The 25,550-nt window shown below is 49.3% G+C and overlaps 2 protein-coding genes across 6 annotated transcripts in view; one reads left to right on the top strand and one right to left on the bottom strand.

The window, feature by feature from the left end:
* The window catches only part of fam234b (family with sequence similarity 234 member B), an 85,268-nt gene extending 76,569 nt beyond the window's left edge, over positions 1 to 8,699 (bottom strand). For all 4 annotated transcript variants that reach the window (XR_011587864.1, XM_070861555.1, XM_070861556.1 and 1 more), the window contains exons 1-2: positions 8,660 to 8,699; positions 479 to 889 (exon numbers count right to left, since the gene is read on the bottom strand). Coding sequence is in view for 3 of the 4 variants with exons in the window: in XM_070861555.1 (XP_070717656.1) it covers positions 479 to 889; positions 8,660 to 8,699 (451 nt within the window). In the remaining variant the exon portion in view is untranslated. The remainder of the gene's footprint in view (positions 1 to 478; positions 890 to 8,659) is intronic.
* A 53-nt stretch (positions 8,700 to 8,752) lies between these two features.
* ddx59 (DEAD (Asp-Glu-Ala-Asp) box polypeptide 59) overlaps positions 8,753 to 25,550 on the top strand; it is a 28,245-nt gene continuing 11,447 nt past the window's right edge. Inside the window, exons 1-3 of one of the 2 annotated variants that reach the window (XM_070861559.1) lie at positions 8,753 to 8,820; positions 14,065 to 14,832; positions 19,238 to 19,420. In XM_070861559.1, the coding sequence (XP_070717660.1) occupies positions 14,173 to 14,832; positions 19,238 to 19,420 (843 nt within the window). In that variant the 5' untranslated portion in view covers positions 8,753 to 8,820; positions 14,065 to 14,172. Of the gene's footprint in view, positions 8,821 to 9,164; positions 9,325 to 14,064; positions 14,833 to 19,237; positions 19,421 to 25,550 lie in introns of those variants that run through there. The other variant, XM_070861560.1, reaches the window with a different exon arrangement.

Consider the following 25,550-nt stretch of genomic DNA (forward strand, 5'->3'; position numbering starts at 1 on the left):
AGGATGCTCAAAAGAGTTGTAGAGCTGTTGAGTGGGAGGGGCTTAGCCAGTCATGTGATTCTATGTTCACAAGACTCAATAAAACCCCAGCCAGTTGGGTTCGGGGGATCCACGATGAGTCAGGTGGTTGTGAGCCTGGTGGATGAACCGGTAATGTGTAGTGTGATTGTTAAACCTTTTGCTAATAAACCAACTCATTCTTAATAGCAATGTGATGCTATGAATTCTTAAGCAAAGAACCCACGAAGTAAATACATGACATTGCCGAAGAGCAGCTGGAGGTGCCTGGCCTCCACTCAGCACCTCCCCAATATGACCTTGGTGGGATCACCAGCCCTTAGTCCCTAGTCTGAGACACTGAGCTAGCGAGCCGTCGAACGTCTCCTCCCCTCCCCTCCGACACCCCCCCCCCCCCCCGTCACCCTGATGCACAAAGTATGGCTGCCATTTGCATTTTCACCATCTCCGCCCTGCTCACCAGCGGTTTGGCCTAGGCTTCTGTTCCAGGAGGTCCACAGCGGCTGGCTCTTGGGACATGGGATGAAGAAAGCACAGACTAGGACCAGGACCATGGTCAGCGCGAGGGTGAGGAGGAAGGCAGCTGTGCGCAGGCAGGGGAAGACCGAGGTTCTGGCTTTAACGCTAAACTCGTCAGACACCTCGGTCGCGTGGACCTCCGCGGAGCTGGGCTCATCCGGCCGCCGCTGTTTCGCCTGCAGCGCGTGCATCTCGACCGCGGAGTCCGCGTCTCCGTCGAGCACGGCCTCAGTATTGGCCCCAGCCTGGAGATTGCCATTTTTCTGATAGTTGAGGTCGCCATCGTCCTCGCTGTCGTCGCTGTCTGCCTGTCGCAGCGGGTCGTACTCTCCCAGGTCGTGAGACTTTTTACCTGGAAAATAAAGAGCTATTGAAAGTGATGCTCGCTCTCTAATGCACCTCCTGCCACTAAATACTTCAATAATAATAACAACTTTGATTTATATAGCACCTTTAACGTAGTAAAACATCCCAAGGCACTTGAACAGCAGTGTTACAAGACAAAACAGATAAATTTGACACCAAGCCACAAAAGAAGAAATTAAGGCAGATGACCAAAAGCTTGGTCAAAGTGGGAGGTTTTAAGGAGTGTCTTAAAAGAGGAGAGGTAGAGAGGTTTAGGGAGGGAGTTCCAGAGCTTGGGGCCCAAACAGCTGAAGGCACGGCCACCGATGGTTGAGCAGTTAGAATAAGGGATGTTCAAGAGGGCAGAATTTGAGGAGCGCAGACATCTTGTGGGGTTGTGAGGCTAAAGCAGATTACTGAGAAATGGAGGGGTGAGGCCATGGAGGGATTTGTAAACAAGGATGAGAATTTTGAAATCGAGGCGTTGTTTAACCGGGAGCCAATGTAGGTCAGCGAGCACAGAGATGATGGGTGAGCGGGACTTGGTGCGAGTTAGGACATGGGCAGCGAGCACAAGGGGTGAAGGGTGAGCGGGACTTGGTGCGAGTTAGGACACGGGCAGCGAGCACAGGGGTGATGGGTGAGCGGGACTCGGTGCGAGTTGGGATATGGGCAGCGAGCACAGGGGTGATGGGTGAGCGGGACTTGGTGCGATTTAGGACATGGGCAGCGAGCACAGGGGGTGATGGGTGAGCGGGACTCGGTGCGAGTTAGGACACGGGCAGTGAGCACAGGGGTGATGGGTGAGCGGGAATTGGTGTGAGTTAGGACATGGGCAGCGAGCACAGGGGTGATGGGTGAGCGGGACTTGGTGCGAGTTGGGACACGGGCTGCTGAGTTTTGGATGACCTTAATTTTACGTCGTGTAGAATGAGGGAGGCCAGCCAGGAGTGAGTTGGAGTAATCAAGTCAAGTTTTCACCCCGTTGTTACACCATTTTCTGATCTTCTTTCAGCCTCCTCCCCCACACAAGAGTGAGCAGATGACCTTCTCCCAGGCATCATCCGAAGCCTATTACAAGTTGGTTGGATAACCTCTGTGGTGCAATAGGTCAGTACATATGGCTGTTAACATGAAGGTCGGTGTTTTGAGCCCACCCAGGGACGCAACTGACCGAAGCGCCTTCTTTTTCCAGCACGGGCATGATGGGCCGATTGGTTTCCTTCTGCATTGAATCATTCCATGATTCTAACCCAGGGTGTTGTTCCCATCAGCTGTCACGCATCAAGTCAACTAAATAGATCAGGGAGAACTGGGGGCTCACAATGTTAAAGAAAGGGAATATAGAATATGAGAGTAAACTAGCGAGAGACATAAAAACAGACGGCAAAAGCTTCTATAGGCATTGTAAAAATGAAAAGATTAGCGACAGTAAACGTGGGTGGCTTACAGGCTGAGACAGGAGAAATTATAATGGGGAATTAAGGACATGGCAGAGAAATTAAACAACTACTTTGCTTCTGTCCTCACGGAAGAAGACGCAAAAAAGTTCCCGGAATTAGTGGAGAACCAAGGGTCCAGCGAGAATGAGGAACTGAAAGAAATTGGTACATGAATTAGTTAAAAAAAATTAATGGGACTGAAAGCCGATTAAGCCCCTGGACCTGATGGCCTACATCTCTAGGGTTTTGAAAGAGGTGGCTATAGATAGTGGTCGGTCGTCATCTTCCAAAATTCCACAGATTCGAGAACGGTTCTCACGGATTGGAAGGTAGCAAATGTAACCCCACTATTTCAAAAAGGAGAGAGAAAATGGGGAACTACAGACCAGTTAGCCTGGCATCAGTAGTCGGGAAAATGCTAGAATCTATTATTAAGGATGTGGTAACAGGGCACTTAGAAAATAATAATAGGATTAAACATGGATTTATGAAAGGGAAATTATGTCTGACAAATCTGTTAGTCTTTTGAGATTGTAACCAGCAGAATAGATAAGGGGGAACCAGTGGATGTGGTATATTTGGATTTTCAGAAGGCATACGATAAGGTGCCACACAAGAGGTTATTAAACAAAATTAGGGCTCATGGGATTGAGGGTAATATACTAGCATGGATTGAGGATTGGTTAACGGACAGAAAAGAGAGAGTAGGAATAAACGGGTCATTTTCTGGTTGGCAGGCTGTAACTAGTGGGCAAGGATCAGTGCTGGAGCCTCAGCTATTCACAATCAAATCAGTGATTTAGATGAGGGAACCAAATGTAATATATCCAAGTTTGCTGATACAAAGCTAAGTGGGAATGCAAGTTGCAAGAACATGGCAAATGGAATATAATGTGGAGTAGCAGAGTATTTTTTTAAATGGCGAGAGATTGGGAAATGTTGGTGTTCAGAGGGAGCTGGGTGTCCTTGTACATGAATCACTGAAAGTTAACATGCAGATACAGCAAGCAATTAGGAAAGCAAATGTTATGTTGGCCTTTATTACAAGAGGATTTGTGTATCAGAGTAAATACATCTTACCGCAATTACACAGGGCCCTGGTGAGACCACACCTGGAGTATTGTGCACAGTCCTGGTCTCCTTACTCAAGGAAGGATATATTTGCCATTGAGGGAGTGCAACGAAGCTTCACCAGACTGATTCCTGGAATGCAGGGATTGTCCTATGAGAAGAGATTGAGTAGACGAGGCCTATATTCTCTAGAGTTTAGAAGAATGAGAGGTGATCTCATTGAAACATACAAAATTCTTACAGGCTTGACAGGGTAGATGCAGGGAGGTTGTGTCCCCTGGCTGGGGAGTTTAGAACCAGGGGTCACAGTCTCAGAATAAGAGGTCGGCCATCTAGGACAGAGATGAGGAGAAACTTCTTCACTCAGTGGGTGGTGAATCTCTGGAATTCTCTACCCCGGAGGGCTGTGGAGGCTCAGTCGTTGAGTATATTTAAGACAGAGATCTTTTTGATATTAAGGGAATCACGCGATATGGGGATAGCGCTGGAAAGTGGAGTTGAGGTCGAAGATCAGCCATGATCTCATTAAATGGCCTATTGGAGTATGAAGCTGGGCAGGTGGAAGGGGTATTAGTGGGAGAGCACCATAATTCAGTAAGATTCAAGTTGGTTATGAATAAGGACAAGAATAGGCCTGAAATGAAAGTTCCAAATTGGGGAAAAGCTAAATTTGCTAAGTTGAGGAGTGATTTGGTCATAGTGGACTAGAAACAGTTACTTGTAGATAAATCAGTGCCGGAACAGTAGGAAGCATTCAAGAAGGTCCGGAGGGCTCAGGCCAAACATGTGCCCTGAAAGAAAAAGAGTGGGAATAACAATTCGAGAGCCCCTTGGATGTCTAGGGACTTACAGGGGAGGATAAAGAAAAAAGGGAAGCTTATGTCATATACTGTCGAATCTTTGGAGGAATATAGAAAGTTCAAAGGTAAAATTAAAAAGGATATTAGGAATGCTAAGAGAGAGCATGAACAATTCTTGGCAAGTAAAATTAAGGAAAACCCAAAGATGTTCTATAAATATATTAAGAGCAAGAGGATAACTAAAGAAAGGGTAGGGCCTATTAAAGGCCATGAAGGTAATCTTTGTGTGGAGGTGAAAAATGTTGGTATGGTTCTTAATGAATACTTTGCATCTGTTTTCACAAATGAAAGGGGCAAAGCAGATACTGCTATCAAGGGGTTTAGCAGCTTTGTAAGTAGATGTGTCCCTAGGCCCGGATGAAATGCATCCCAGGCTGTTGAGCGAAGTAAAAGATGAAATAGCAGAGGCCTTGACCATCATTTTCCAGTCCTCTTTGGATTTGGGCATGGTGCCGGAGGACTGCTAATGGAATTTAAGAAGGGAGAAAGGGATAGGCCGAGTAATTACAGGCCCGTCAGCCTAACCTCTGTGGTGGGAAAATTATTCAAAAAACTCCTGAAAGACAGGATAAATCTACATTTAGAAAGGCAAGGATTAATTAGGGACAGTCAGCATGGATTTGTTAAGGGAAGATCGTGTTTGACTAACCTGACTGAATTTTTTGAGGTGGTAATCAGGAGGGTCAATGAGGGTAAGTGCATACGATGTAGTGTGTATGGACTTTAGCATAACTTTTGATAAGGTCCCACATGGTAGACTGGTCACGAAGGTTAAAGCCCATGGGATCCAGGGAAAAATGGCAACTTGGATCCAAAATTGGCTTAGAGGTAGGAAGCAAAACATAATGGTTGATGGATGTTTTTGTGACTGGAAGGATGTTTCCAGTGGGGTTCCACAGGGCTCAGTACTGGGTCCCTTGCTTTTTGTGGTATACATCAATGATCTAGATTTGAATACATCAATGATTTAAATCTGAATATAGGGAGTATGATTAAGAAGTTTGCAGATGATACTAAAATTGGCTGTGTGGTTGATAATGAAGAGGAAAGTCATGGACTGCAGGAGGATATCAATCTTCTGGTCAGGTGGTCAGAGCAGGGGCAAATGGAATTTAATTCAGAGAAGTGTGAGGGAATGCACTTGGGGAAGGCTAATAAGGAAAGGGTATACACATTAAACGGTAGGCTACTTCGAAGTGTAGATGAACAAAGGGACCTTGGAGTACTGAAAGTAGGTCAGATGGATAAGGTGGTTAAGGCGGCATACTGAATGTTTGCCTTTATTGGCTGAGGCACAGAATACAGAGCAGGGAGCTTACATTGTATAATACTCTGGTTAGGCCACAGCTGGTATTGTGTGCAGTTCTGGTCGCCGTATTATAGGAAGGACATGATCGCACTGGAGAGGGTGCAGAGGAGATTTACTAGGATTCTGCCTGGAATGGAGAATCTTAGCTATGAGGAGAGATTGGATAGGCTGGGTTTGTTCTCCTTGGAACAGAGGAGGCTGAGAGGAGACCTCATTGAGTTGTATAAAATATTGAGGGGCCTGGATATAGTGGATAGTATGGGTCTATTTCCCTTGGTGGAGGGATCAATTATGAGGGGGCATAGTTTTAAGGTGGTGGTGGAAGGTTTGGAGGGGATTTGAAGGGAAGCTTCTTCATGCAGAGGGTTGTGGGGGTCTGGAACGGTGGTGGATGCAGAAACCCTCGCCACATTTAAAAGGTGCTTGGATGGGAACTTGAAGTGCCGTAACCTGCAAGGTTACGGACCTAGAGCTGGTAAGTGGGATTAGACTGGATAACCTCTTGTTGGCTGGCATAGATACGATGGTAAGTACTGCAAGGAATCGAATACGGCCAGGGTGATCTCCTGGACTAGTTTCGATCACCTGGATGAGTCAGAGAGGAATTTCCCAGATTTTTTCCTTCAATTGGCCTGGGTTTTTAATCTGTTTTTTGCCTCTCCCAAGAGATCGCATGGCTCCAGTTGGGGTGGCGTGTAGAATGTTGCGGTGCAAGGGGTGTGTGGGGCGGACTGGTTGGGCCCGATGCTCTTTACCTTTCCACCATTCTTCATAGGCTTACATGTAAGCTTCAGGGCTGCTGACCGAGGGCCTTGTGGCTCTTTATCGGCCAGCGTGGACACAATGGGCCGAAATGGCCTCCTTCTGCACTGTAACTTTCTATGTTTGTACTCCTGTTCCTAGTTATGTTCTTATGTTACCCATTGAATATCCAAGGCATAATATTTACTGTTCTTCTTGGTTAAGTATATACATTTTCTCAAATAATGTTCCGAAGAATCTAGATCAAATCTCGAGTCAACAGCAAGACATGTCTCCCTGCCGGTTGCTGTTGAATTCTCCTCAGCTTGATGCTCTCGATGGTCATTGCGTCAATCCAAATTTTGGTTCAACAAATTTTTTTTCTTCCCATTAATTTTCTAGCATTCTCTACTGACGGTGATGATGATTTTAGTTCTGACAGGTGCCAGTGAGTGTTGGCTGCATAATTGACCAGAAGGGGCACATCACAACCAAGCACAGCCCCTTCCCTTACCAGACACCTCCACCCTCAGGAGATGTACGGGAATGTTGCCAGGTCTGGAGAATTTTAGCTATGAGGAAAGATTGGATGGGCTGGGGTTGTTTTCTTTGGAACAGAGGAGGCTGAGGGGAGACTTGATCGCGGTGCATAAAACTATGAGAGGCCTAGATAGAGTGGATAGGAAGGACCTATTAGCCTTGGCAGAGAGGTCAATAACCAGGGGTCATAGATTTAAAGTAATTGGTAGAAGGATTAGAGGGCAGTTGAGGAAAACCTTTTTCACCCAGAGGGTGGTGGAGGTCTGGAACGCACTGTCTGAAAGGGTAGTAGAGGCAGAAACCCTCACATTTAAAAAGTACTTGGATAGGTACTTGAAGTTCCATAACCTACATGGCTACGGACCACGAACTGGAAAGTGGGCTTAGGCTTGATAGCTCCTTTTTGGCCGGCGCGGACATGATGGGCCGAATAATCTCCAGTAAATTTCTATGATTCTTTGAATCTCACACCTGTCTTGCCAGTAGGAGAAGTGTGAGGTAAAGCACTTGAGGAGGGCTAATAAGGAAAGGGTATACACATTAAATGGTAGGCCCTTAGAAGTGTAGATGAGCAAAGCGGATCTTGGAGTGCTTGTCCACAGATCCCTGAAAGGAGGTCAGGTGGATAAGGTGGTTAAGAAGGCATACGGAATACTTGCCTTTATTGGCCAAGGCATAGAATACAGGAGCAGGGAGGTTATGTTTAAATTGTATAATACTCTGGTTAGGCCACAGCTGCAGTACTGTGTGCAGTTCTAGTCGCCGTATTATAGGAAGGACGTGATTGCACTAGAGAGGATGTAGAAGAGATTTGCTGAGTGTAAACCAATAAATCGTTTCCCTTCCTAGCCCTGGGGTGCCAAGGCTCGGTTTAGAATCCCATGACTAATCTGGCAGGGAGCAACTTAGTCAGTACAAACCAGGGGTTAAAACTGGCTCAGCAGGTATCACAACCCATTAAACCACCAGAGGAGTTTGAACAGGGACTCCTGTATCCAGGTCACAACTGGAGGACTTGGCCAGCTGGCTAAGCTCAGGAGCCCTAGAGAGGAGATATGACTCCAAAATTGGAATTATCTCTCTACTGTCTCATAATAACATAAGAAATAGGAGCAAATTATGGCCCCTCGAACCTGCTCTGCCATTTAATACGATCATGGCTGATCTGATCATAGACTCGGGTCCACTTCCCTGCCCGCTCCCCATGACCCCTTAGCCTACTTTCTCTTCAGCAGAATGCTCAGCCTCATACAAAGAAATGTCCAGACTTACCCAATAAGGGAAGCAAGTCCAAATATTAGCATATGCTAACCTCTTAATTCAAAGTTGGCCTTGAAAGAGGGTCCTCTGCATTACAATGAAAGATGCCAGCTCCCAATCCTTGCATCTGACTAGAGCATGTTAAGAATTATTTCACATCTGCCCGCACTTTCCTTGCAGGATCAGAAGCAGCAACCTAGGCTGGTTTTCCCTTCTCCAACGGCAGTGACCCTATTGCTGAGATTGTCTAATTCAGCACAGGACCGGCACACTTCAAATGAGATTGGAGCGCCACCCAACAGCAGGAGGGTGTCATGGCAGTGTGACAAGTTTACATAGTTTCCATTATAAATATGGATATAAGAATTTATAATGCAGAGAGGGAAGGTGCGGATGGACATGAGCGGTGGGGGAGGGGAGGGAAAGGAGGGGGAGGGAGGAGGGACTCACAGGTGGAGGGGGAGGGGTAAATATCCCTCATTGCAAACAATTCTCATCTAACCACTGGCTGAGAGAGGCCATGGTCGCCCTGACACCAGAAGCCCGTCGCTTACCGGGAAGCTTCAGCGCCCTGGACAGAGCCGCCGCCATCATCCGTTCTTCGCCGCGCATGCGCGCGGGGCTGCTGGGAGTTGTAGTCCGGCCCGGGTGCCAACCGTCCCGCGCATGAGCTACGCGCAGCCTCACACAGAGCCGACAAAACTCGGGGAATTCCGTGAGTCTGGTCCAGTCACTCGCTTTGTCTGTATCCGGAAGTTTTATTGTACATTTAAAAAAATATATAATGACTAGAGATTCCCATCCGGATCCTATATGCGGTTGCACACTATCCAGTGAATATGTGCGGCATCGAATGGATCCCGGCCGACATTTTAATTTGAAATTGCGATTCTCTCCGGACCGACCTCCCGTTGCACCCGTTTGCCGGCCGGAGTGTCACCTGCAATTGGTTCGGCTCGAAACATTTCGATTCGCCGAACGATCCCCCCACTTTGTGCTCCGAACTGAAGGAAATTGTGGCGAGAGGCCGGAGGGAAATCCGTGAGTGTTTCTGTGGGAACTGGAGAGAGTCCGGGGTGTGGGGAGAACTGCTCTACTGCACACCCGGGCCCTCTGTCCTACTTTTCACTTTTTCTTCTTTTGTATGATAGTAGCAAACTCACCATCATCATCATTGGCAGTCCCTCGGAATCGAGGAAGACTTGCTTCCACTCCTGAAGTGAGTTCTTAGGTGGCTGAACAGTCCGATACGAGAACCACAGTCCCTGTCACAGGTGGGACAGATAGTCGTTGAGGGAAGGGGTGGGTGGGACAGGTTTGCCGCACGCTCTTTCCGCTGCCTGTGTTTGTTTTCTGCATGCTCTCGGCGATGAGACTCGAGGTGCTCAGCGCCCTCCCGGATGCACTTCCTCCACTTAGGGCGGTCTATGGCCAGGGACTCCCAGGTGTCGGTGGAGATGTTGCACTTTATCAGGGAGGCTTTGAGGGTGTCCCTGTAACGTTCCCTCTGCCCACCTTTGGCTCGTTTGCCGTGAAGGAGTTCCGAGTAGAGCGCTTGTTTTGGGAGTCTCGTGTCTGGCATGCGGACGATGTGGCCTGCCCAGCGGAGCTGATCGAGTGCGATCAGTGCTTCAATGCTGGGGATGTTAAGAAGGCATGCAGGATACTTTCCTTTATTAGCCCAGGCACAGAATACAAGAACAGGGATGTTATGCTTGAACTGTATAAAACACTAGTTAGGCCACAGCTGGAGTACTGTATACAGATCTGGTCATCACATTACAGGAAAGATGTGATTGCACTGGAGAGATTGCAGAGATTTATGAGGATGTTGTCAGGACTGGAGAATTTTAGCTATGAGGAAAGATTGGATAGGCTGGGGTTGTTTTCTTTGGAACAGAGGAGCCTTATTGAGGTGTCTCATTATATGGGGCCGAGATATAGTGGATTGAAAGCACCTATTTCCGAGAGGCATAGATTTAAAGTAATTGGTAGGAGGTCTGGAGGGGAGTTGGGGAGAACTTTTTTCACCCAGAGGGTGGTGGGGGTCTGGAACTCACTGCCTGAATGGGTGATAGAGGCAGAAACGTTCATTGCATTTAAAAAGTACTTGGATGTGCACTAAAAGTTCTGTAACCCACAGGGCTACGGACCTAGAGCTGGAAAGTGTGATTAAGCTGGGTAGCTCTTTTTCGACCGCCACGGACACGATGGGCCGAATGGCCTCTTTCTGTGCTGTAAATATCTATGATTCTACCATGAGCTAGACAGAGATACACGACTGCACCAGCTACCGGGCAGGGGTCAGCTCCAGCCTCACTATGGCAGACGGTGATACACTGCCAGAATTATCCAAAGCTCTTTGAGTCTTCCTTTTGTTCTGGATGGTTTATTGTCTCCCCTAATATTAATATGGAAGTTTTAACAAAGTGTCAAAGGGAGATGGTGACACAAGCAAGCAAGAAAGATTTGCATTTATGTAGCGCCTTTCATGAGCATCGGACGTCCCAAAGCGTTTTATAGACAATGAAGTACTTTTTGGAGTGTTGTCACTTGTAATGTGGGAAACACGGCAGACAATTTGCGCACAGCAAGCTCCCACAAATAGCAATGTGATAATGACCAGATAATTCTGTTTTTTTTTGTTCTGTTCACTTAAGGCCAGGGCACCGGGGATAACTCCCCTGCTCTTCTTCGAAATAGTGCCATGGGATCTTTTACATCCACCTGAGAGAGCAGAGAGGGCCTCGATTTAACGTCTCAGCCTCAGTAATGTACTGGAGTGTCAATCTAGATTTTTGTCTGGAGTGAGCCTTGAACCCACAACCTTCTGAGTCAGACGAGGATGCGACCAACTGGGCCATGGCTCACCGTATGAGATGAGAAGGTTTTGTGACAACGGGCCATTGAGCTGAACATAAGAAACGGGAGCAGAAGTCGGCCATTCGGCCCCTCGAGCCTGGCATGCGTACTATGTGGCCTGCCCAGCGAAGCTGATCGAGTGTGGTCAGTGCTTCAATGCTGGGGATGTTGGCCTGGACGAAGACACTGATGTTGGTGTGCCTGTCCTCCCAGGGGATTTGCAGGATCTTGCGGAGACATCGTTGGTGATATATCTCCAGCAACTTGAGATGCCTTCTGTACATTGTCCATGCCTCAGACCCATACAGGAGGGCGGGTATTACTACAGCCCTGTAGACCATGAGTTTGGTGGTAGATTCGAGGGCCTGGTCTTCAAACACTCTTTTCCTCAGACGGCCGAAGGCTGCGCTGGCGCACTGGAGGCGATGCTGAATCTCCGCATCAATGTCTGCCTTTGTTGATAAGAGGCTCCCGAGATATGGGAAATGGTCCACGTTGTCCAGGGCCGCGCCGTGGATCTTGATGATTGGGAGGCAGTGCTGTGCAGCGATGACAGGCTGGTGGAGGACCTTTGTTAAGCGTAAGGCCCATGCTGCGGGATGGAATCGAGAACACTCGAGTCAAAGGCAGAGTCTTGATTGAGGAGATCTTCAAAGTGTTCCTTCCATCGGGCCCTGACAGCCTCGGTGTCCTTGATGAGTGTTTCCCCGTTCTTGGCCAGGATTGGGGTGGGGCCTTGGGAGTTTGGACCGTAGGTGGCCTTGACTGCAGCGAAGAATCTTCGCATATTGTGGCTGTCGGAGTTGTTGTATCTCCTGTGCTCTCTCCATCCACCATCTGTTCTTTAGGTCCCGGGTTTTTTGTTGGACCTGAGCCTTGAGCCATCTGTAATGTTTTGCAGCTCCCGAGTTGGACTGTTGCTTGAGGCTCAGAAATGCTTTGCGCTTGCGATCTATTAGTTCTTCGATCTGATCATTTTCATCAAACCAGTCCTGATGTTTTCTGGTTGAGTGACCAAGTGTCTCTTCACAGTCACTGGTTATAGAGGCCTGGAGGGCAGACCAAGCGCTGTGGGCATTCAGCACCTCGGGCATCAAGGCACGCCAGATTAGCTGTGAGGCACTGGCTGTATAGGGCTCTCTTAGCTGGGTCTCTAAGTGCCCCGGCATTAACTTTTTTGCGAAGCTGCTTCTGCTGTCCCCTCTGATTTGGGGCAATGTTAATGTTGATGATGGATCGGATTAGGTAGTGGTCCGTCCAGCAGTCGTCAGCTCCTGTCATGGCGCAGGTGATGCGCACATTCTTGCGATCCCTGGCTCGGACGATGACATGGTCAAGCAGGTGCCAGTGTTTGGAGCGAGGGTGTTGTCACGATGCCTTGTATTTGTCCCTCTGGCGGAACAGGGTATTGGTGATGAGGAGTTCATGTTCTAGACATGAAGTTGGAGTTGGCTTTCCCTACCCCCTCTCTGCAAATCATGTCTCCCCAGAGGGCTGTGTCTTTGCCAAACCTGGAATTAAAATCACCCAGGAGGATCAGTTTGTCGTCCGTGGGGTCACGGGACAAGACTGTCTCGAGGTTGGAATAAAAATCCTCTTTAGCCTCATCCGTTGCATCGAGTGTGTACGTACTGATGACTGTGGTACATTGGTTCTGAGATAGGGTGATACGGAGAGTCATGAGGTGTTCGTTAACCCCACAGGGGGAGTCTTTGAGGCGGTCAACAAGCTCATTCTTGACGGCAAAGCCGACTCCATGGTGTAACCTCCACCATGTTCCTTCAACTGGCCTTCCGGGTCTTGCTTAGGGAGGCGATGTCAATGTCAAAACGTCTGAGTTCCCGGGCAACTATGGCGGTGCGGCGTTCCGGCCTGTTGCTGTTGGGATTGTCCATGAGGGTCCTGACGTTCCAGGCCTCGAACTTCATACTGATGAAGGGGACGATGCCTGAGAGTGAGTTCTTTTAACGTGGGGTGGCCGCTGCACACCAGCACCACACGGGCTCAGCTGAGCAAGGTCTTGGTCCAGTGGCAAGGGGGCCCAAGACACCTGGAGACCAGGCACAGCTCGATAAGCCTAATTGCCTACGGCGAAGTGTTGGCCGCAAGCTCGGCGCCGGGTAGCGCCATTGATGGTAGACGGCCCGAGGCTAGGTTGGGGGGCAGGCATTAGGAAGGTGACTTCCAAAGTTATTTTAAAAGTTCAAAGTTGGTAAAGGTTCCCAATTTATTTTAAAAGTTTGTAAGGCTTGTTAAAAGTCAAAGATGTAGATTAATAATAGATATTTAAACGTATTTCGATTGAGAGTCTAAAATGTAAGTTTTAAAAGTTCTCCCAAATTGTTTAATATTTACTGGTGCCCCTCCCCTATCCCCCCATTTACTGGTGCCCCTCCCCTATTGCCCCCATTTACTGGTGCCCCTCCCCATCTCACATTTACTGGTGCCCCTCCCCTATCCCCCATTTACTGGTGCCTATCCCCCATTTACTGGTGCCCCTCCCCTATTACCCCCATTTACTGGTGCCCCTCCCCTATCCCCCCATTTACTGGTGCCCCTCCCCTATCCCCCCATTTACTGGTGCCCCTCCCCTATCCCCCCATTTACTGGTGCCCCTCCCCTATCCCCCCATTTACTGGTGCCCCTCCCCTATCCCCCCATTTACTGGTGCCCCTCCCCTGTCCCCCCATTTACTGGTGCCCCTCCCCTGTCCCCCCATTTACTGGTGCCCCTCCCCTGTCCTCCCATTTACTGGTGCCCCTCCCCTATCCCCCCATTTACTGGTGCCCCTCCCCTATCCCCCCATTTACTGGTGCCCCTCCCCTATCCCCCCATTTACTGGTGCCCCTCCCAATACGGTCACCACCATGCACAGGCATCTTCCTGAATTGGAGTTCAGGACCGGAACATCGGGTCCTTCATTGAAACATCTGTGAACTCTCGTGGAAGCAAGTCCTCCTCTTTCGAGGGACCACCTACGATGTGATTGGTTAAGAAACTGTCTATCTCTGTCTTAAATGTTTTCAATGTCCCAGCTTCCACAGCTCTCTGAGGCAGCGAATTCCACACCCTACCCTGTGTTTCTCTCTCTCCACAGATGCTGGCCGGCCTGCTGAGTATTCCTGGTGTTGTCCCAAGGCTCTGTCGGGGAATGTGGTGACTGATCGGCACCATCTCGCTGTGACTCCGCACTCGTTGACGGACCATGTTTGTCCCTCGCTCCCTGAAGGTGAAGAGGGCTGAAGAAAGCCCGGGTCCCGCTGCCAAGAAGGCCAAGGCCCTGAGCGAAGACAGCCAGCCGTCGCCGCCAGGAGAGGCTGCTGCCGGAACCCCAGAGGAGGAGGAGCCGGTGAAGGCCCTGCGCAGGACACAGCGCTGGCCCGAGCCCGGGGAGCCGGCCTGCTCCATGTGCGGCCGCTACGGCGAGTACATCTGCGACGAGACCGATACGGACGTGTGCAGCCTGGAGTGCAAAGCCGAGCACCTGCGGCAGGAGGCTGGGCCGGCTCCCGAGGCCCTGGGGGCTCCCGAGGAGGAGGCGGAGGGCTCGGTGCCGGCCGGCCACTACCGGGAGCACCCCTTCGTTTCCGGACTGTCCCCGCAGCAGGTGGAGGCCCTGCAGCAACAGCTGGGCATCAGCGTGCAGGGCCCGGCCGCCAGGCCCATCGTGGAGTTCCAGCACTGTGGCTTCCCCCACACCCTCACCGCCAACCTGGCGCGCCTGGGCTACCACAGCCCCACCCCGGTGCAGATGCAGCTGCTGCCGCAGGGCCTGTCGGGCCGGGACGTGCTGGCGACGGCCGACACCGGTTCGGGCAAGACTGCCGCCTTCCTGCTGCCCGTCACCATGGCAGCGCTGCAGGAGGTGAGGGGTCGGCGCCAGAGGGGAGGGCGGTTTCTGTCGTCTGCCACCTGCCAGTTGGGGAAAGGGGTGGGGCAGGGAAGGAGGTGGAGGGAGCGGAGGCAGGGCCGGTGGAGGGAGCGGAGGCGGGGTCAGAGGAGAGAGTGTGGTCGGAGGCGGGACCAGTGGAGGGCGTGGGGAGGAGGCAGGGTCAGTGGAGGGTGCGGGGAGGAGGCGGGGCCAGTGGAGGGAGCGTGGTCGGAGGCGGGGCCAGTGGAGGGCACGGGGGAGGAGGCGGGGCCAGTGGGAAAGGAGATATATTACAAAAGCAGAGCATTTCTGGTTTCAGTTTGTATCAACAAAACTCTCGGGCTTTTATACAATTCTTGGTAAAGGAGATGCCCGAATTGTGAATTTTTACGCAGCCAGTTGTTGTGATCTGGATCGCGCTGCCTGTAAGGGCAATGGAAGCAGATTCAATAGTAACTTTCAAAAGGGAATTGCATAAATACTTGAAACAGATAAATTTGCAGGGCTATGGAGATAGCTCTTTCAAAAAGCCAATACACGCATGATAAGAACATAAGAAATAGGAGCAGGAGTTTGCCATTCGGCCCATCGAGCCTGCTCCGCCATTCAATGAGATCATGGCTGATCTTCTACCTGAAGATGGGCTGAATGACCTCCTTCTGTGCTGTATGTTTGATTCTATAGGTTATGTTGTGTTTAGAATCACGGTTAGACCACATTTAAAGTAGTGTGTGCAGCCCGGCCTCTACATTACACAAAAGATATCGAGGCACTGGAGAGGGTGCAAAAATGATTTACAAGGATGAGACCAGAACTAAGAGGGTATACCTATCAGGAAAGACTGAATCAGCTGAGGCTCTTTCCTCCAGAAAAGGGAAGACTAAAGGGTGACCTGATTGAGGCCTTTAAGATTATGAAAGGGTTTGATAGGCTAGATGTAAAAAAGATATTTCCACTTGTGAGGGAGTATGTAAACAAAAGATCGTCACCAATAAACCCAACAAGAAACCTCTTTACCCAGAGAATGGTGAGAATGTGGAAGGATTAGTTGAGGCATTTACAACCATCTTCAGCCAGAGTGTCGAGTGGATGATTCATATCGTCCTCCTCCTGAGGTCCCCACCGTCACGGAAGCTAGTCTTCAGCCAATTCGATTCACTCCACGTGATATCAAGAAACGGCTGAGCGCACTGGATACAGCAAAGCTCTATGGGCCCCAACAACATACCGGCTGTCGTGCTGAAGACTTGTGCTTCAGAACTAGCCGCGCCTCTATCCAAGCTGTTCCAGAACAGCTACAACACTGGCATTTATCCGACAATGTGGAAAACTGCCCAGGTATGTCCTGTCCACAAAAAGCAGGACAAATCCAGTCCAGCCAATTACCGCCCCATCAGTCTACTCTCAATCATCAGCAAAGTGATGGAATGTCGTCGACAGGGCTATCAAGCGGCACTTACTCACCAATAACCTGCTCACCGATGCTCAGTTTGAGTCCAGACCTCATTATATGGACAAAAGAGCTTAATTCCAGAGGTGAGGTGAGAGTGACTACCCTCGACATTTGACCGAGTGTGGCATCAAGGAGCCCAAGTAAAACTGAAGTCAATGGGGATCAGAGGAAAACTTTCCACTGGCTGGAGTCCTACCCAGCACAAAGGAAGATGGTTGTGGTGGTTGGGGGTCAATCATCACAGTCCCAGGACATCACTGAAGGAGTTACTCAGGACAGTGTCTTCGGCTGCCTCATCAATGACCACTCCATCATAGGATCAGAAGTGGGGATGTTCGCTGATTGCACAGTGTTCAGTTCCTCAGATACTCAGTTACAACTCCTCAGATAATGGAGCAGTCCATACCCGCATGTTGCAAGACCTGGACGACATTCAGGCTTGGGCTGATAAGTGACAAGTAACATTCGCGCCACACAAGTGCCAGGCAATGACCATCTCCAACAAGCAAGAGTCTAAACACCTCCCCTTGATATTCAATGGCATTACCATCACTGAATCCCCCACCATCAACATCCTGGGTGTCACCATTGACCAGAAACTTAACTGGACTAGCCACATAAATACTGTGGCTACAGGAGCAGGTCAGAAGCTGAGTATTCTGTGGTAAGTGTCTCCCCTCCTGACTCCCCAAAGCCTTTCCACCATCTACAAGGCACAAGTCAGGAGTGTGATGGAATACCCTCCAGTTGCCTGGATGAATGCAGCTCCAACAACACTCAAGAAGCTCGACACCATCCAGGACAAAGCAGCCCGCTTGATTGGCTCCCCATCCACCACCTTCAACACTCACTCCCTCCACCACTGGCGCACCGTGGCTGCAGTGTGCACCATCTACAAGATGCACTGCAGCAACTCGCCAAGGCTTCTTTGGCAGCACCTCCCAAACCCGCGACCTTTACCATCTAGAAGGTCAAAGGGCAGCAGGCGCGTGGGAGCACCACCACCTGGGGGAATTAGAAGCTGTTCTGTCACAAGAAGATGTAGATTTAATAGCGCAACAGAAACTTGGCTGAAAACTGGGCAGAAGTGGAAAGAAACATTGGGCCGGAATTTGCGACGGGTAATAAGAGTGAACAAACAGCGTTCGCTCTTCTTTCCCCTTTGAAACTGACCGCAACACTTCAGGATTTAGCGCTTGCGCATCTAAACATGGATATCCTGAAGTTGTGGTCAGTCATTCACTGCTGCGACACAGACTGCGCTGCGGACCCCCCACCGGCCCCCAGCTGGCAATCAGTTGATGCAAACTTGGGTTTTTCTGTGGTAATATCGCTGTTAAATACCCCATTAAAAGTTGGATCTTGTTGGATTGGGTATAACTGGGGTTTTAACAGCATATTGACTGCTAAACTAATGTTATGGCCCTGAAAAATTAATTTTATTTTGTGGAGTGTCTGGTTTCTCCATTTTAATTAAAAAAATAATAATTTTTTTAGAAAGTTTGTTCCTATTAATTTTAGGTTTGCCATTTCCCCATGTTTTGATTTGCTGTCTATAATTTTTTTTAAAGTCCGAATAAAAGCACCACTTCTCTTCCTGGTTTCCCATCACAGCAGCTCGCACTATGGAGTTCCCACTACACTGCGCTGATCTCAGTCGCACATCGGAAAAGCCGAACTTCCCGCCGCGCAAGATATTTTCGGGAAGCTTTCCTCGGGGCCAGTGGTAAACGCTGTAGCGTCGCCATTGACCGCAAATTACAGGCCATTGGGTTGGACTATTTTTAGGAGGCCTCAATAGGCCAGGAAGCGGGTGGGTTTAGGGAAGAGGACGTTGCAGGGTGATTTGATAGAAGTGTTTAAAGTTAATGGATTGAACAGAGTGATAGAAGCCGACTGATTTCAGTGATCAACGAGCGAGGGGACAAAAGGGACGGAAATGAGATTAAATGCAAGAGTTTTAGGACCAGGAGAAACCTTTTCTCACAAGGGTTGTGAGGGTGTGATTGAAGCCGGGACCATGTCAATATTTGAAGGAAAGGGGGATAAAGGGATATGGGAACAGAGCGGGCACATGGGTTTGGGACAGTGCTTATGTCGGATAAAAAACACTCAGCGTGGACTGTTTGGGCCGAATGGCCTGATTAGTGTTGCAATTTCTATGAAATTCTGTATTTAACCATGTAACACCTGACTAGATAGATTCCTGGGATGAGAGAATTATCCTATGAGGAGAGAGTGAGTAGATTGGGCCGATACTCTCCGACATTTAGAAGAATGAGAGGTGATCTCATTGAAACATACAAGATTCTGAGGGGGGGGATTGACAGGGTAGATGCTGAGACGTTGTTTCCCCCGGGCTGGAGAGTCTAGAACCAGGCACAGTCTCAGGATAAGGGGTCGGCCATTTAAGACTGAGACAAGAAGGAATTTCTTCACTCGAAGTGTTGTGAATCTTTGGAATTCTCTGCCCCAGAGGGCTGTGGATGTTGAATGGTTGAGTATATTCAAGCCTGAGAGAGATAGAGTTTTGGGCTCCAGGGGAATCGAGGGATATGGGGAGCGGGCAGGAAAGTGGAGTTGAGGTCGAAGATCAGCCATGATCTTATTGAATGGCGGAGCAGGCTCGAGGGGCCAAATGGCCGACTCCTGCTCCTAATTCTTATGTTCTTATGTTCTGACCTGGAAATTTTGACTCTATATCGCTGTTATATTGACCTGGGAGTGTTTGACTCTCTATCTGGGAGTATTTGATGGCACTGACTGCCCAAAATAAGACCGTGTTGCTTTCTCCAGCAAGTTGCATACCTTTAATTGATGCGTTCAAAAAAAAAAATCAGAGGACTGCTTTTTCCTGTTCCACATTGTATCGATGGAGTAACAATGGTACTGAAGAGTTTGGGACAGAGTCGGAATAGTAATATCTTTTGTTTTCCTTCCATTCAGAATAAGACCGGTTCACCCCAGCAGCCCATGGGGTTGATCCTGACTCCAACACGGGAGCTGGCCATTCAGATCGAGGGCCAGACCAAGGAGCTGATGATGGGTCTGCCCAACATGAGAACGGCACTGCTGGTCGGGGGCATGCCCTTGCCCCCCCAGCTCCACCGCCTCAAACAAAACATTAAGGTAGGATGTGGAGCGGTTCGGAGTGTGCAGCCCACATTACCCTCTCCGGCTTGTTTAGGTGTCAGCTGTGGCTCAGTGGGTAGCACTCTCGCCTCTGAGTCAGAAGGCTGTGGGTTCAAGTCCCACTCCAGAGTCCTGAGCACATAGAAAATAGGTGCCTGCACCACCATGCAATATGATCATGGCTGATCATGCATATAAATCTAGGCTGACACTCCAGTGCAGTGCTGAGGGAGTGCCGCACTGTCGGAGGTACCGTCTTTCGGATGAGATGTTAAGATGAGGCCCCGTCTGCTCCCTCAGGTGGATGTAAAAGGTCCCAGGGCACTATTTTGAAGAAGAGCAGGGGAATTCTTCCCGGTGTCCTGAGGCCAATATTTAACCCTGAATCAACACAACAAAAACAGATTATCTGGTCGTCATCATCGTGCTGTTTGTGGGAGCTTGCTGGCCGCAAATTGGCTGCCGTGTTTCCCACAATGCAACAGCGACGACGCTCCAAAAAGTTCGTCATTGGCTGTAAAGTGCTTTGAGGCGTCCGGTGGTCGTGAAAGGCCGAGTACAAAAAGTGACAAGTGGCTCCTCCAGAACTCAAAACATGGGATACTGCTGAGTGTCCCCACAGCTGCTGAACTATCTCTCCAGCACCAGCCTCCTCCCGTAATACAGCAACAACAACAACAACAACTTGCATTCACGCAGCAAAACCTCCCACCGTGCTTCACAGCAGCGCTCTCCGAAACAATTTGACACCGAGCCACCTGAGATATTGGGACGGGTGACCAAAAGCTTGGTGGAAGAGGTATGTTTTAAGGTGCATCTTAAAGGAGGAGAGTGAGAGGCGGAGAGGTTGAGGGAGGGAATCCCAGAGCTTGGGTCCCAGGCCGCTGAAGACGGCCGCCCATGATGGAGCGATTGCACAAGAGGCCAGAATTGGAGCAACGCAGAGATTGCGGAGGGTTGTAGGGTTGGAAGAGATTGGCTCCAGCATCCTGCCACTCTATTCAAACACTAGTGCCCCCCCCCCCCCCCCGCCAGCTGCTCCCCTTCCACCGGAAATCTCAGCACCCCTCAATTCCATGCTTTTTCTGACCTACAGCAGCGTCGGACTTTCTTGCCTGCATGTCACAATCGGGGCTCTTTAAGAGCTGTCGGTGCCCGTGGAACCGTTCTTATTAAGTGTTGGTGCCTTCAGGGAACACGGGGGAGAAACTCTAACACGCTTGTTATAGGTGCAACAGCTGAAGGACTTTGCCGTGGTTTATAAACGCTGATCTGTCCCGCTTGGGGTTGGTGTGCCGATTACGTGATCAAGCTCCCAGCTCACTCTCCATTTCACTAATTCTGGCCAACCACATTCCCCACAGTACGCAGGTTTACAACAGCTTGCCTTTGGCTTCAGCAGCCTCCTTCACTGCCTCTGATTTGTCGTGCTGCTTGTCCGCCATCCAGTGTTGCATGAGCAGAAAATTCCTGCAATGAAACATTGGAAAGACCAAAGTCATTGTCTTCGCTTCCCGCCACAAACTCCGTTCCCTAGCCACCGACTCCATCCCTCTCCCTGGACACTGCTTTAGGACGAACCTGACTTCGCAAGCTCAGCAGACTATATACTCTGAACTGAACAATATCTACTCCCATCGCCAAGAACACCGACATCGCTTGTTTGCCGCTGCCTCAGCTCATCGGCTGCTGAAACCCTCATCCATGCTCTTGTTACCTCCAGCCCCAACTATTCCAGTGCTCTCCTGGCCAGTCTCCCATCTTGCACCCTTCCTAAACCTCAGCTCATCCAAAAATCTGCTGCCAGTGCTCGCTGGCTCCTGAATTGGCAAATTTTAAAATTCTAATCCTTGTTTTCAAATCCCTCCATGGCCTTGCCCCTTCCTATTCCTGTAGCCACCTCCAGACCTACAACGCCACCGCCCCCTCCCCCCCTCCGCAAGATCTCTGCGCTCCTCCAAATCTGGTCCCTTGTGCACCCCTGATTTCCTTCACCGCACCATTGCCGGCTGTACCTTCAGCTGCCTCGGCCCTAAACTCTGCAATTCCTGTCAGCCGTGGCTCAATGGGCAGCATTCTCGCCTCTGAGTCAGGAGGTTGTGAGTTCAAGTCCCTCTCCAGTGCAGTGCTGAGGGAGCACTGCACTGTCGGAGCTGCCATCTTTCAGATGAGACGTTAAACCGAGGCCTCGCCTGCTCTCTCAGGTGGACGTAAAAGATCCCATGGCACTATTTCGAAGAAGAGCAGGGGAGTTATCCTCAGTATTCTGGCCAATATTTATCCCTCAATCAACATCATAAAAAGACAGATTATCTGGTGATTATCACTGCTGTTTGTGGGAGCTTGCTGTGCGCAAATTGGCTGCCGCGTTTCCCACATTACAACAGTGACTACACTCCAAACGTATTTAATTGGCTGTAAAGCGCTTTGGGCCGTGCGGTGGTCGTGAAAGGCGCTATATAAATCCAAGTCTGTCTTTTTCCTAAATCTCTCTATCTCTCTCCTCCTTAAAACCTACCTCTTTGACCTAGCTTTTGGTCACCTGTCCTAATATCTCTCAATGTGATTCATGTCAAATTTTGTCTGCGAACGCTCTTGTTGAGCGTTTGAGGATGTTTTACGATGTTAAAGGCCCAGTATAAAGGCAAGGAGTTGGACATTTTGCTGTACTACAAGAGTATTTCACAATGAGGATCAGCCACTGAGGGGTGATGGGAAACCGAGTCGAGGGAGGTGACTGAAAGCCGGAGGGAAGAGGTTGGTGGATGGGTTCAGGGAGTGACTTGCAGGCAGCAAGGCTGTGACGGCTGGAGGCGGAGCGACCAGTGACGGAACAAGGGAGGCCACATCAGTGCGGAGAGTGTGAACACACAGGGGGCTAGTTGAGGTTGCAGGAGTGGCCAATTTTCAGCATGTGGGTCATCATCATCATCATAGGCAGTCCCTTGGAATCGAGGAAGACTCTTAAAATGAGTCCTTTCACGTGCATCTGTGCACATACAGAGGCTGAACTACAGGACGTAGTCAACATATTTACTGAGGCGTACGATGCATGGGCCTTACGTTAAACATCCATAAGACAAAGGTCCTCCACCAGCCTGTCCTCGCCGCACAGCACTGCCCCCCAGTCATCAAGATCCACGGCACGGCCCTGGACAACGTGAACCATTTCCCATACCTTGGGAGCCTCTCATCAACAAGAGCAGACATTGATGATGAGATTCAACACCGCCTCCAATGCGCCACCGCAGCCTTCGGCCACCTAAGGAAGAGAGTGTTCGAAGACCAGGCCCTCGAATGCCACCAAGCTCATGGTCTACAGGGCTGTAGTGATACCTACCCTCCTGTATGGCTCAGAGACATGGACCATGTACAGTAGACACCTCAAGATGTCAGTGTCACTGGCGGGGTTGACATTTATTGCCCATTCCAAGTTTCCTTTGAGAAGGTGGTGATGGGATGTATTTCTAAACCACTGGCAGCAATTGAATGTCTTGTTGGGACACTTCAGAATGCAGTTAAGAGTCCCCCACATTGGTGTGGGACTGGAGTCCCATACAAGCTCAGACCGGGTAGGGGCGGCAGGTCTCCTTCCCTAAAGGACATTCGTGAACCAGTTGGGTTTTTAACTGGTTCGTGGCCACGTTTACTGATACCAGCTTTTTATTTCTAGATGCTTTTTAAAAACTGAATTCAAGTTGAGAAAGCTGTTTTTTTTTAAAAAAGCATCTGGAATCTTTGTATTTATAAACAGTGTGTAGTGTACAACAGCAAGGAAGTTATGCTAAACCTCTGGGGAAGTCCAGAACCCGGGGTCACAGTCTAAGGATAAGGGGTAAGCCATTTAGGACCGAGATGAGGAGAAACTTCTTCACTCAGAGAATTGTGAGCCTGTGGAATCCCCTACCGCAGAAAGTTGTTGAGGCCAGTTCGTTAGATATATTCAAAAGGGAGTTAGATGTGGCCCTTACGGCTAAAGGGATCACGGGGTATGGAGAGAAAGCAGGAAAGGGGTACTGAAGTTGCATGATCAGCCATGATCTTATTGAATGGTGGTGCAGGCTCGAAGGGCCGAATGGCCTACTCCTGCACCTATTTTCTATGTTTCTATGTTAACAGCAAGGAAGTTCTGCTAAACCTTTATAAATCACTAGTTGGGCCCCAGCTGGAGTAATGTGTTTATTTGTAGACACCACGTTTTACGAAGGATGTCAAGGCTTTTAGAGAGGGTGCAGAGGGGATTTACTAGAATGAGGAACTTCAGTTCTGTGGAGAGATTGAAGAAGCTGGGGTAGTTCTCCTTAGAGCGGAGAAGATTAAGGGGAGATTTGATCGAGGTGTTCAAATCCATGAAGGTTTTTGATAGAGTAAATAAGGACAAACTGTTTCCAATGGCAGGAAGGTCGGCAACCAAAGGGTACAGATTTAAGGGGCTAAAGAACCAGAGGGGAAAATCGTTTTGGGGGCATGTTATGATGATCTGAAAGGGCGGTGGAAGCAGATCCATTGTAACTTTAAAAAGGGAATTTAATAAATACTTGAAGGGGGGAAATTTGCATTGCCATGGAGAAAGAATAGGTGAGTGGAACTAATTGGATAGCTCTTTCAAAGGGCTGGCACTGGCACGATGGGCTGAATGGCCTCCTTCTGTGTTATATCATTCTATGGAATTCTCAAATTGGTATTTGAGGTCATGTTCTCTGCATTACGAGTCCAGTAACGTAACTAATACCATACCCATTTAAGACATACGTTATCTACTTCAGCTGTGTGATGGATACTTGTAAATAATGTTTTAATACCTACCTACTAGTATATTAACTATCTGCTATCCAGTGCACACTTCCTGTTTATGACACTTGTTTCCCGTGTCACGCTTGTGTGCAACATCTAGCTATTACTTCTAACTGTGAGGCTTGTATAAGAAAGACTTGCATTTATATAGTATCTTTCATGACCTCGGGATGTCCCAAACTACTTTACAGCCAATTTAGAACTTTTGAAGTGCAGTCACTGTTGTAATGTGGGAAACAGAGCAGCCAATTTGTGCACAGCAAACTCCCACAAACTGCAATGGGATAATGACCAGATAATCTGTTTGCAGTGATCTTGGTTGTGATTATTAGCCAGGACACTGGGGAAAACTTGGTCTGGATTTTGCGCTCAAGCCCTGGAGTGGGACTTTAACCCATGACCTTCTGATGCAAGAGGTGAGAGTGCTGCCCACTAAGCCATGGCAGAAACATAGACTTCTTATGGCACTTGCCGTTCAGTCCTCCCAGTGTTAGGTGGCACTGCTGCTCCTGCAAACTGTTTTACCTGATGCTGGTGACATTACTGTTCGATTGCCAGGTCAACGTTTGAACATGCGGGTAGATTTTCAGTAAGTGTAAGCCCCAACTCGAAGCGGAGCTGGATCTACTGGTGTGACTGAGACCGTGACAGCTAATCGCTCACTCTACAGTGAGAAATTCTATTTGAGACGCCACCTGCAGGCGTGCAGGTAAATAAGGGAGAGGGCGGGTAAGTGGAGCTGAGTCCACGGCCAGATCAGCCATGATCTTATTGAATGGCAGAGCAGGCTCGAGGGGCTAGATGGCCTACTCCTGTTCCCAGTTCTTATGTTCTTATGACGGGAAAAGGTGACACCCAACTGTTGACCGTTTAACATTGGAAAACCCCACAGGAGATGTTTGTCCGCCTCTCGAATGGAGCATGCAACACACATACTGATTATAATACATTATTCAAATTCTCCGACTCTAGGATATGAATAATCCCAAACTTCCCCCCTGAACAACAAACAACTCGGGCTGACCCTCGACCCTCACTGCTGACCCCTGAACCCACCAGAAGACCCCAATCCTCTTTTTTTTTTACCTGAAACACCAATTATCGGGAGCTCATGGACCGCTTCATCTCAACGATGGAGACCACCTGCCTGGCTGCCACACCCTCGCCAAGACCTCTCATCATTCTTCGCCCCCCCACCCCCCCACAGCATCCCCTTCCGCCCCCAAACAAGCTCATCTCCGTCAGACCTGTCGGACCTATGTATGCCCTTCCTTGAGTCATCCTAACTCAACTCCTCATCACACACTTGGCCCAATGCTCTTGTGTCATCCTT

This window comes from Pristiophorus japonicus, chromosome 19 (genome assembly GCF_044704955.1).
Source record: "Pristiophorus japonicus isolate sPriJap1 chromosome 19, sPriJap1.hap1, whole genome shotgun sequence".
In the NCBI taxonomy this organism is placed as follows: Eukaryota; Metazoa; Chordata; class Chondrichthyes; family Pristiophoridae; genus Pristiophorus; species Pristiophorus japonicus.